We start from the raw sequence: 13,388 nt of genomic DNA, 5'->3' as shown, positions 1-13,388 counted from the left end.
CCTCCCCCGACTGCGCCTCGATATCCTGTCCATGAATATCACAAACAGGATTGGTGACAAGGCGCAGCGCTGGTGTAGGCCAACCCCCACCGGAAACAAGTCCAACTTATTGCTGAGCACCTGAACACAGCTCTCACTTTGTGAGTACAGAGAGTCGATGGCCCTGAGAATGGACCCCCCTCACTCCATACTCCTCAAGCACCTCCCACTCCGGGAACCATCACCTTATTGTGGTGGAGAGGTTTGTGTGAACCTGAGAGCTGTGTCGTCTGGAGCCTTTGTGCTTCTAGAAGGGTCACCCATGGCAAATTGGTCTCAGGCGAGGGGCCAGACTAAGAATGGTTCACAAGACACCATGACAGAATGAGGCAGAGGAAATGTGACCCGGCCCGGAAGAAGCCCAGGGCCCCCATCTGGAGCCAGGCCTAGATGGAGGGCCCATCAGCCGGCCTGGAGGAAGCTTAGGGCCCCCATCTTGAGCCAGGCCTAGGGTTCGTCAGCGAACGCCTGGCGGCTGTGCTTGTCACAGAGCCCGATCGAGCACAACCCGAAAAGCCAATGTGGACCTTCCATCTCCACCCCGTGGGCTCACCACCTACAGGGGGGAATTGCTGATGTCGGGTGCGCTGTCCCATGGGTGGCAGTGAAAGTCAAGGGCCTTAGTCTATCAGACCCGGGTGGCAGGGGCGAGCTCTGGGGGTGTGGAATGTTACCTTACTGTGGGGGAAGGAGGCGGAGCTTGTGCAGGAGGTGGAGCAATACCAGTTAGATCTGGTGCGTCTCGCCTCCACGCACAGCCTCAACAACGGAACCACTCTCCTTGATAGGGGTTGCGAAAGCATGGTGAACTCCCCAATTAGATTTTTATATGGTGAAAGTAAATTTAAGACCACAATGTTTCTTTTCAGTTAAATTAATCTGATGATCTAATCTATTTTTTAACATGATGTACTAAAAGTCAATACTAAAAATTAGTGGTGAACTTTACCGCTAACCGCTAATTTTTAGTATTGACTTGGTCACGGCCACATCTGTCGGCTACTGACAAGCCAGTTTTGAGTTTAAGCGCCGCTGGAACTGCAGGATCACAAACAGAACAAACGCACGAAAATAAATAAATAGAAAATAAAACCCCAAATACTATCATCTTCATCAAAAGCAGTAAAGAAGTCACAGTTTCTCTATATTATACCAGGTGAACACAAAAACACTCCTTGGTCTCAAATATTTATAATATCAAAAGTTACCTGAATAATTTTACAGTTTTGAAGAAGAAGAATCTGCAAAAGATTAAAAAAAAAACTTGTTGAGTTTCTGCAACTGTAGACACCAAAACTGTAAAATTATTCAGTAAATCTAAGACGTTTTGTGAAATATGTTGAATGGTTGGTCTGAAATATTCGTCATTATATTTGAGATGTCTCTGCATAAAAGGAGAGAGTAAGGTAAATTCACAAAAGTTGCTGAAAATATTTGGTGTCATTTGGTATTAAAAATAGACTTCTTGACATATTGGTATTATTAACGATCGATTTTTGCACAGTATATCAAATGAAAAACAACTGACTTAAAAAATGTCACACTTATGGTTTAATATAAAGTAAGCAAGAAAAATAAGCAGTTGATTAATATTTGGTGAGTTCCTGTTTTTATATCTTCTCAGCTGAGATCTTGGAGTTGGCCGGTAATGCAGCCAGAGATAACAAGAAAGGCAGAATAACTCCTAGACACATCAAGCTGGCAGTGGCCAATGACGAGGAGCTCAACCAGGTAACAGTTCTGACACAGTGATGACCAACGTTTTGATGAGAATAATAATGTATCCCGCATGCTGACAGGTGCCATTGATAAGATAAGATAATCAGTGTGAGTCTATTATTAATGATATCTACAGTTGTATGCAAAAGTTTGGGCACCCCTGATAATTTTCATGATTTTCCTTTATAAATCATTGGTTGTCTGGATCATAAATTTCAGTTAAATATATTAGACGAACACACTGATATTTGAGAAGTGAAATGAAGTTCCTAGTATTTACATAAAGTGTGCAATAATTATTTAAACAAAATTAGGCAGGTGCAAAAATTTGGGCAGTCTTGTCATTTTATTGATCTGAATACATTTAACACTAGTTATTACAACCCCAATTCCAATGAAGTTGGGATGTTATGTAAAATGTAAATAAAAACATACAATGATTTACAAATCCTCTTCAGCCTATATTCAGTTGAATACACCACGAAGACAACATATTTAATGTTCAAACTGATAAACTTTATGTGAATGAATTTGAATGTGCTAACCTGGGAACCTTCCAGCTACCGCTTTGGAGTAATAGAAGTGGAATGAAGTTGATGGGGTTAACTATGTGACATCAGTACCTGTTTAAGTATAATGTTCCATGGCGAAGGGTCAATATTGTGGTGCTATAGCGGCCACACCCTTCGACATAGAGAAACCTTTCGATAACTTTTGATCAATATCATCTCTGGATGATCTGAAAGAAGCACACATGGATGTTGAAGAGGATTTGCAAATCATTGTATTCTGTTTTTATTTACATTTCACACAATGTCCCAAATTGGGGTTGTAGAGCACAAAATTGCTTTGGTAAGCTCATTGAACCTCCTAAAATAGGTGAATTCAATCATGAGAAAGGGCATTTAATGTGACCATTTGAAAATGTTTCTCCTCTTTGCATCTCTTCTAATGAGTGACAACATTGGAGTCTCTAAGCAACTGTCATATGACTTGAAAAACAAAGATTGTTCAACATCATGGTTTAGGGGAAGGATACAAAAAGATATCTCAGAGAATGGAAGACTGCAGGCACAGCACTAGTTAAGGCCCGAAGTGGCAGGCCAAGAAAAATCTCAGGTAAGCTAAAGTGAAGGATGGTTAGAACAGTCATAGTCAACCCACAGAGCTGCTCCAAAGACCTACAACATGATCTTGTTGCATATAGTGTCTTGTTGCATATAGTGTTTCTGTGCATCGTTCAACTATACAGCGCACTTTGCACAAAGAGATGCTTATGATGCTGTAATGCAGAGGAAGCCTTTTCTGCGTACACACCACAAACAGAGTTGCTTGAGGTATGCTAAAGCACATTTGGAAAAGCCAACTTCATTTTGGAATAAGGTGCTGTGGACTGATGAAACTAAAATTGAGTTATTTGGACAAAACAAGAGGCAGTGTGCATGGCTGAAAAAGAACACAGCATTCCAAGAAAACACTTGCTACCTACAGTAAAATTTTGAGGTGGTTTCATCATGCTGTGTGGCTGTGTAGCCAGTGCAGGTCCTGGGAATTTTGTTAAAGTTGAGGGTCACATGGATTCCAGTCAATATCTGCAGATTCTTCAGAACAATGTTCATGAATCAGTCACATAGTTGAAGTTGCACCGGTGCAAGATCTTTCAACAAGACAACGACCCTAAACACTGCTCAAAATCTACTAAGGCATTCATGCAGAAGCCATTTCAGTCCCCAGACCTGAATATTATTGAAAATCTGTGGTGTGATTTTAAGTGGGCTGTCCGTGCTCGGAAACCAACAAACCTGAGATGTTTTGTAAAGAAGAATAGTCCAAAATACTCTCATTGGAAGCTATAGGAAGCATTTAAATCAAATCAATTTTATTTATATAGCACCAAATCACAGCAAACAGTTGCCCCAAGGCGCTTTATATTGTAAGGCAAAGCCATACAATAATTACGGAAAAACCCCAACGGTCAAAACGACCCCCTGTGAGCAAGCACTTGGTGACAGTGGGAAGGAAAAACTCCCTTTTAACAGGAAGAACCCTCCAGCAGAACCAGGCTCAGGGAGGGGCAGTCTTCTGCTGGGACTGGTTGGGGCTGAGGGAGAGAACCAGGAAAAGACATGCTGTGGAGGGGAGCAGAGATCAATCACTAATGATTAAATGCAGAGTGGTGCATACAGAGCAAAAAGAGAAAGAAACACTCAGTGCATCATGGGAACCCCCCAGCAGTCTAAGTCTATAGCAGCATAACAGCAGGGTCACCTGATCCAGCCGTAACTATAAGCTTTAGCAAAAAGGAAAGTTTTAAGCCTAATCTTAAAAGTAGAGAGGGTGTCTGTCTCCCTGATCCGAATTGGGAGCTGGTTCCAGAGGAGAGGAGCCTGAAAGCTGAAGGCTCTGCCTCCCATTCTACTCTTACAAACCCTAGGAACTACAAGTAAGCCTGCAGTCTGAGAGCGAAGTGCTCTATTGGGGTGATATGGTACTATGAGGTCCCTAAGATAAGATGGGACCTGAATATTCAAAACCTTATAAGTAAGAAGAAGAATTTTAAATTCTATTCTAGAATTAACAGGAAGCCAATGAAGAGAGGCCAATATGGATGAGATATGCTCTCTCCTAGTCCCTGTCAGTACTCTGGCTGCAGCATTTTGAATTAACTGAAGGCTTTTCAGGGAACTTTTAGGACAGTCTGATAATAATGAATTACAATAGTCCAGCCTAGAGGAAATAAATGCATGAATTAGTTTTTCAGCATCACTCTGAGACAAGACCTGTTGTATGGCTGGGGGGCCTGGCTGCCTTTTTGTTTCTGTCTTTTGTTTTTCCTTCCAGGTGGCTTGCATTTGGGACTGAGTGGCTGTGTTGCTGAGGTTATCAGGACCTCACCCTGATCACCTGCGGCTCGTCAGGACTCACAGCTGAGGTGCATCTATATGGATTGGAACATGGTGGCATTTAAGACTGGAGTATACAGTGTGTATTTGCCAGAGACTCGACCTTGTGACCAGACGGGTGAGATCGTCGTCTCGGGAGCCATCTCATCATCAGTGGATGCAGAGAACGTCCAGGGTTTGATGCACGGTCTGTGAAAGAGGAGGGGGTGAGGTCTCACGCTCGTCAGCACACTTCCTGAGGTACGTTAGATTTTGTGACTAACATTTATACAGTCAGTAAATGTGGTGTCCCTCACACCTTATTATATTGAGCTGTACGTTAGTCATGTATCGGCTTCCACTGCAGTGGAGTTTTGTGAACTGGATGTTCCATGCCTGCAGGTTGGGAAGCTGATTAGTAATTAAGCCAGGAAGTGTTTGCTGTTTATGTACACCTTTGAGTGGTCTCTCTGTGTGTAGAGTGTGGACTCACATAATGGTTCCTTCTTTCACAGACTCGGTTTGTTGCGGCCACCTGGGGGGTGTCGGCGGGGTCCTTGGGTCCGAACAGCTTCTGGCTCCGGACCGTTAGCGCTGCTGGGAGCGCACCACGCCAGACCGCACTTTCTTTTGTTATTTTTTGTATCACTGTTATGTATTAAATTCAGTTAGCCTTTGTACCGTGCTCTGCTTATTTCATACTGGGTCCTTCAAACGCTGGTCGGTTCTCCGAGCTGCGTCCGACACATAACAAGACCTTTCTAATTTTAGAGATATTGCGCAAATGCAAAAAAGCAGTCCTACATATTTGTTTAATATGCGCATTGAATGACATATCCTGATCAAAAATGACTCCAAGATTTCTCACAGTATTACTAGAGGTCAGGGTAATGCCATCCAGAGTAAGGATCTGGTTAGACACCATGTTTCTAAGATTTGTGGGGCCAAGTACAATAACTTCAGTTTTATCTGAGTTTAAAAGCAGGAAATTAGAGGTCATCCATGTCTTTATGTCTGTAAGACAATCCTGCAGTTTAGCTAATTGGTGTGTGTCCTCTGGCTTCATGGATAGATAAAGCTGGGTATCATCTGTGTAACAATGAAAATTTAAGCAATGCTGTCTAATAATACTGCCTAAGGGAAGCATGTATACAGTGAATAAAATTGGTTCTAGCACAGAACCCTGTGGAACTCCATAATTAACCTTAGTCTGTGAAGAAGACTCCCCATTTACATGAACAAATTGTAATCTATTAGATAAATATGATTCAAACCACCGCAGCGCAGTGCCTTTAATACCTATGGCATGCTCTAATCTCTGTAATAAAATTTTATGGTGAAGAGTATCAAAAGCAGCACTGAGGTCTAACAGAACAAGCACAGAGATGAGTCCACTGTCTGAGGCCATAAGAAGATCATTTGTAACCTTTACTAATGCTGTTTCTGTACTATGATGAATTCTAAACCCTGACTGAAACTCTTCAAATAGACCATTCCTCTGCAGATGATCAGTTAGTTGTTTTACAACTACCCTTTCAAGAATTTTTGAGAGAAAAGGAAGGTTGGAGATTAGCCTATAATTAGCTAAGATAGCTGGGTCAAGTGATGGCTTTTTAAGTAATGGTTTAATTACTGCCACCTTAAAAGCCTGTGGTACATAGCCAACTAATAAAGACAGATTCATCATATTTAAGATCGAAGCATTAATTACTGGTGGGCTTCCTTGAGCAGCCTGGTAGGATTGGGGTCTAATACAACCCCTGGCAAAAATTATGGAATCATCGGCCTCGGAGGATGTTCATTCAGTTTAATTTTGTAGAAAAAAAGCAGATCACAGACATGACACAAAACTAAAGTCATTTCAAATGGCAACTTTCTGGCTTTAAGAAACACTATAAGAAATCAAGAAAAAAAAGATTGTGGCAGTCAGTAACGGTTACTTTTTTAGACCAAGCAGAGGAAAAAAATATGGAATCACTCAATTCTGAGGAAAAAATTATGGAATCACCCTGTAAATTTTCATCCCCAAAACTAACACCTGCATCATATCAGATCTGCTCATTAGTCTGCATCTAAAAAGGAGTGAACACACCTTGGAGAGCTGTTGCACCAAGTGGACTGATATGAATCATGGCTCCAACACGAGAGATGTCAATTGAAACAAAGGAGAGGATTATCAAACTCTTAAAAGAGAGTAAATCATCACGCAATGTTGCAAAAGATGTTGGTTGTTCACAGTCAGCTGTGTCTAAACTCTGGACCAAATACAAACAACATGGGAAGGTTGTTAAAGGCAAACATACTGGTAGACCAAGGAAGACATCAAAGCGTCAAGACAGAAAACTTAAAGCAATATGTCTCAAAAATCGAAAAATGTACAACAAAACAAATGAACGAATGGGAGGAAACTGGAGTCAACGTCTGTGACCGAACTGTAAGAAACCGCCTAAAGGAAATGGGATTTACATACAGAAAAGCTAAACGAAAGGCATCAACACCTAAACAGAAAAAAACAAGGTTACAATGGGCTAAGGAAAAGCAATTGTGGACTGTGGATGACTGGATGAAAGTCATATTCAGTGATGAATCTCGAATCTGCATTGGGCAAGGTGATGATGCTGGAACTTTTGTTTGGTGCGTTTCCAATGAGATTTATAAAGATGACTGCCTGAAGAGAACATGTAAATTTCCACAGTCATTGATGATATGGGGCTGCATGTCAGGTAAAGGCACTGGGGAGATGGCTGTCATTACATCATCAATAAATGCACAAGTTTATGTTGATATTTTGGACAATTGAAAGGATGTTTGGGGATGATGAAATCATTTTTCAAGATGATAATGCATCTTGCCATAGAGCAAAAACTGCAAAAACATTCCTTGCAAAAAGACACATAGGGTCAGTGTCATGGCATAGGGTCAATGTCAATGAGCAGATCTGATTTGATGCAGGTGTTAATTTGGGGGATGAAAATTTACAGGATGATTCCATAATTTTTTCCTCAGAATTGAGTGATTCCATATTTTTTTCCTCTGCTTGGTCTAAAAAAGTAACCGTTACTGACTACCACAATCTTTTTTTCTTGATTTCTTACAGTGTTTCTTAAAGCCAGAAAGTTGCCATTTGAAATGACTTTAGTTTTGTGTCATGTCTGTGATCTGCTTTTTTTTCTACAAAATTAAACAACTGAATGAACATCCTCTGAGGCCGGTGATTCCATAATTTTTGCCAGGGGTTGTAGACATGTTGATGGTTTGGAGGAAGTAACTAATGAAAATAACTCAAACAGAACAATCGGAGAGAGAGAGTCTAACCAAATACCGACATCACTGAAAGCAGCCTAAGAGAACGATATGTCTTTGCGATGGTTATGAGTATTTTTTTCTCTAATAGTTAAAATTTTATTAGCAAAGAAAGTCATGAAGTCATTACTAGTTAAAGTTAAAGGAATACTCGGCTCAATAGAGCTCTGACTCTTTGTCAGCCTGGCTACAGTGCTGAAAAGAAACCTGGGGTTGTTCTTATTTTCTTCAATTAGTGATGAGTAGTAAGATGTCCTAGCTTTACGGAGGGCTTTTTTTATAGAGCAACAGACTCTTTTTCCAGGCTAAGTGAAGATCTTCTAAATTAGTTAGACGCCATTTCCTCTCCAACTTACGGGTTATCTGCTTTAAGCTGCGAGTTTGTGAGTTATACCACGGAGTCAGGCACTTCTGATTTAAGGCTCTCTTTTTCAGAGGAGCTACAGCATCCAGAGTTGTCCTCAATGAGGATATAAAACTATTGACGAGATAATCTATCTCACTCACAGAGTTTAGGTAGCTACTCTGCCCTGTGTTGATATATGGCATTGGAGAACATAAAGAAGGAATCATATCCTTAAACCTAGTTACAGCTCTTTCTGAAAGACTTCTACTGTAATGAAACTTATTCCCCACTGCTGGGTAGTCCATCAGAGTAAATGTAAATGTTATTAAGAAATGATCAGACAGAAGGGGGTTTTCAGGGAATACTGTTAAGTCTTCAATTTCCATACCATAAGTCAGAACAAGATCTAAGGTATGATTAAAGTGGTGGGTGGACTCATTTACATTTTGAGCAAAGCCAATCGAGTCTAACAATAGATTAAATGCAGTGTTGAGGCTGTCATTCTCAGCATCTGTGTGGATGTTAAAATCGCCCACTATAATTATCTTATCTGAGCTAAGCACTAAGTCAGACAAAAGGTCCGAAAATTCACAGAGAAACTCACAGTAATGACTAGGTGGACGATAGATAACAAACAAAACTGGTTTTTGGGACTTCCAATTTGGATGGACAAGACTAAGAGACAAGCTTTCAAATGAATTAAAGCTCTGTCTGGGTTTTTGATTAATTAATAAGCTGGAGTGGAAGATTGCTGCTAATCCTCCGCCTCGGCCCGTGCTACGAGCGTTCTGGCAGTTAGTGTGACTCGGGGGTGTTGACTCATTTAAACTAACATATTCATCCTGCTGTAACCAGGTTTCTGTAAGGCAGAATAAATCAATATGTTGATCAGTTATTATATCATTTACTAACAGGGACTTAGAAGAGAGAGACCTAATGTTTAATAGACCACATTTAACTGTTTTAGTCTGTGGTGCAGTTGAAGGTGCTATATTATTTTTTCTTTTTGAATTTTTATGCTTAAATAGATTTTTGCTGGTTATTGGTGGTCTGGGAGCAGGCACCGTCTCTACGGGGATGGGGTAATGAGGGGATGGCAGGGGGAGAGAAGCTGCAGAGAGGTGTGTAAGACTACAACTCTGCCTCCTGGTCCCAACCCTGGATAGTCACGGTTTGGAGGATTTAAGAAAATTAGCCAGATTTCTAGAAATGAGAGCTGCTCCATCCAAAGTGGGATGGATGCAGTCTCTCCTAACAAGACCAGGTTTTCCCCAGAAGCTTTGCCAATTATCTATGAAGCCCACCTCATTTTTTTAGAGGCTGTTATTTCTGCAAAAGGAGGACACCGGTGAGCCTAAAGAGGCCGACTATGTCAAAGAAGATTTCAAATATTTACTAAATATTGATGTATTTTTTTTCTGTTGGGGTGCCCAAATTCATGCACCTGCCTAATTTTGTTTAAAGAATTATTGCACACTTTCTGCTGCTGGAGTTCATCTGAATGATTGATGAAAGAATCTCTTGCCACAGAAGGCTTGTGGCGGCCAAGCGTTCATTGCAACGTCGCTTTCTGATCCTTCGATGCCGGCTCTTCCTATCATTGCAACTCTCAATGAGATCTTGGAGTTGGCCAGTAATGCCAGCTCCAAGATTGAGTTAGCCGGAAATGAGTTGGCCGGTAATGAAAATCAGGGGAAATCATCAGGGGTGTCCAAACTTTTACATACAACTGTACAATAAAAAGTATGTAAGTGAAAATGGCAGGCTTCCAAACACTGTTGCTGTCATGTTGTGTGGCACAGCTGTTGTACTCTGATGGCAGTGTTCCACAAAAGAATGTTTATAGGGTGTTTGTTTGAGGACTGTTTAAGCTCAGTAGAGCTCCTTGTGGTCTGCTTCAGCTCCTGCGGGGTGTAACCATATCAAACGGTGGGGTTCTGCCCAGGATCCACCCAGAGCTGCTTTCCAAGAAGAGGGGAGGTCGGGTGAAAGTGGACAGCCAGGTGACCATCCCAGAGAAGCAAGAGCACTCCAAAAGCATGAAGAAACCTGTTAAACCTCTGAAAAAGATCAAAGGCAAACGAGGCCGCAAGCCAAAGGTAAGTGTGACAAATGTAGTCTTTTTAAATAAAAGCAGTGGCTTCATTTAAAGGACACATTTTGGAAGTTAAACTTGTTTGAGGACTTTAAAGTAAAACACAATGATATGCCTACATGATGATTCTGTGCAGAAGCTGAAATTTAGAGCTGAAATGGCACATTGATGTCAGACAGTCTGCTGGTTCTGTGTGGAGGACCTGAGAGTGTACTGAGAGGATTGACAGCTGAAGAGTTTGGATGATGAACATTTTTATTTTGATTGTGTGAAAGCAAAGCTGTCCTCTCAGCATATTTCAGTCAGATCCTCTGTATATTCACTGTGAAGCACCTGTATACATGTGTTCACGCTTGAATCGCACATGTATGTTTGTGTATGTGTTTTAAAAACAATCTTCATTCATTCATGATTTATTTTAGTACTTTTGGATCATTGGTGCCTGAAAGTTTATGAACCCTTGAGCTGTTACATGTCTGAACCTTGGAATGACAGTAATAACTAGGACTGCAAGCATATACGGGCCCTTGTGCCACGGTTCCGCCAACCCAGGCCACCGTGTCGCCTTGTGACTAGATGTGGGCAGGTGCATACAGGGGCTGACCCTCATCACACAGTTCAAGTTTCAAGAAAATCAGATAATGCATGAAATAGTGATGACATGTTGATGATTGATCCACTAGGGGGCACTCAGAGCACAAAGAGAGGGGCCAGGTGTGTTCACACATGTGAAGTTTCAAGTCAATCAGGCAAAGCATGAAGGAGTTATCATGACTTGATGTTACATGGCGAAGGTTCAAAATGGCGGCACCATAGCGGCTACACCCTTCGACATAGAGAAAAGCTATCGATAAGTTTTGATCAGTATCGTCTCTGGATGATCTGAAAGAAATTTGAAATGCATTGGACAAAATCCCTAAGAGGAGTTCGTTCAAATACAATGTGTGGAATTCACGCCAAAATGACAAGAAAATACAAAATGCCAACTTCCTCTTTGGAGTAGACCATTGGTGCAAGAGATTTTTTTTGTACGTCTATGCAAGTCACACGTGTACTAATTTTCATCTCCCTACTCCAAAAAAACCCCTATGGGGAGGGGTTTTTCAAAGTTTCAAGGGGGCGCTATTGAGGCATTTTGCCCCGCCCATGGGTGACGCCCCTATGAATTGTAAGAGGTTGTCGTGCTTGACCTGTGTATCAATTTTCATTATGATATGACAAAATTAAAGCTGTCAAAAGGAAGAATGTAATTTCATGGCGAAGGGGCAATATTTGACACGCCGCCACACGGACGCCATTACTCATGTAACTTCATGGAGATCATCGCCTACGTTCACCAACTTGTTCTGCATGTTTTAGAAGTGGAATGAAGTTGATGGGTTAACTATGTGTCATCAGTACCTGTTTAAGTATAATGTTCCATGGCGAAGGGTCAAAATTGCGGCGCCATAGTGGCCACACCCTTCGACATAGAGAAAAGCTTTTGATAACTTTTGATCAATATCATCTCTGGATGATATGAAAGAAATTTGAAGTGCATTGGACAGAATCCCTAGGAGGACTTCATTGAAATACAACGTGTGGAAATCACGCCAAAATGACAAGAAAATTCAAAATGGGCAACTTTCTGTTTGGAGTAGACCAATGGTGCATGAGACTTTTTTGTACGTCTATGCAAGTCACAAGTGTACCAATTTTCATCTCCCTACTCCAAAAAAAAAAAACCCTATGGGGAGGGGTTTTTGAAAGTTTCAAGGGGGCGTTATTGAGGCATTTGGCCCTGCCCATGGGCGACGCCCCTATGAATTGTAAGAGGTTGTCGTGCTTGACGTTATCAATTTTCATGATGATATGACAAAATTAAAGCCGTCAAAAGGAAGAACGTAATTTCATGGCGAAGGGGCGATATTCGGCACGCCGACACCAACGCTGTTACTCGTAACTTCACGGCGATCATCACCTACGTTCACCAACTTGTTCTGCATGTTTTAGAAGTGGAATGAAGTTGATTGGGTAAACTATGTGACATCAGGACCTGTTACAGTAAAAATAGGACATTTCCTGTTACCACCGGGGGGCGCTATGGTGGAGGTGGAAGTTAATATATGCAGACGTTCAGGGTGGAGCCATCATCATGTCCATAAGGTTTGAAGGATCTACGATGAAGTATGTGGGTGTGACAGCTTTTCAAAGTGAAATGGCGTGCTCCGAAAAGCTCGCCAAAGTTTGATGAACCCCAGCAGCCACACCGTTTGACCTAATTACATTCTTTTGATAACTTTTGATCACCATGGGGTTATGATGATGTTGACCAAATTTGAAGACGATTGGATGAAATCCTTAGTAAGAGTTCGTTCAAATGTAAGTAGTGGAAATGGCCAACAATGGCAAAAATTAGCTTAAAATCGAAACTTAAAATCAAAATGGCCGAAGTTCGTGAGGCTACGACGAAAAAACCCGTATGCGGAGGGTTTGTTGAAAATTTCTAGGTGGCGCAATTTCGCTGCAACTATGTGCATGACCCCCAAAATATCGGATTTCGGATCCTGTTGGACGACTTCGCAAAGTTTGGTGAGTTTTTGAGCATGGGAAAGGGCCGAAATTTGGATTTTAAAAGTGATAATAATAATAATAATAATAAATGAAAATAATAAACAGCGCAATTACAATGGGGTCCTCGTAGGACTTTTTTCCTACTCAGGCCCTAATAAATAATAATAAGTAGGACTGCAAGCAGTCATATACTGGCCCTCGTTCCGCGCGACCGCCGACCCAGGGCAGTGCGTCCCCTTGTGACCAGATGTGGGCATGTGCATACAAGAGCAACCACTCATCACACAGTTAAAATTTCAAGCAAATCACACAATGCATGAAGGAGTTATGACATGTTGATGTTTCATCCACTAGGGGGCGCTCAGTGTACAAAGAGAGGGGTCAGGTGTATTCAGGGGCCAACCGCCATCACACATTTGAAGGTTCAAGTCAATCAGGCAAAGCATGAAGG

At 41.5% G+C, this 13,388-nt stretch overlaps 1 protein-coding gene across 1 annotated transcript in view; it reads left to right on the top strand.

The window, feature by feature from the left end:
- LOC117523658 (core histone macro-H2A.2) overlaps positions 1 to 13,388 on the top strand; it is a 118,264-nt gene that overhangs the window by 29,081 nt on the left and 75,795 nt on the right. The window contains exons 3-4 of the mRNA XM_034185230.1: positions 1,664 to 1,770; positions 10,191 to 10,388. Of these exons, the coding sequence (XP_034041121.1) occupies positions 1,664 to 1,770; positions 10,191 to 10,388 (305 nt within the window). The remainder of the gene's footprint in view (positions 1 to 1,663; positions 1,771 to 10,190; positions 10,389 to 13,388) is intronic.

The sequence above is a fragment of the Thalassophryne amazonica genome, chromosome 13 (assembly GCF_902500255.1).
Source record: "Thalassophryne amazonica chromosome 13, fThaAma1.1, whole genome shotgun sequence".
NCBI lineage: Eukaryota > Metazoa > Chordata > Actinopteri > Batrachoidiformes > Batrachoididae > Thalassophryne > Thalassophryne amazonica.
Note: the sequence above shows the minus strand (reverse complement) of the source record. Positions and strands in the feature narration are given on the sequence as shown.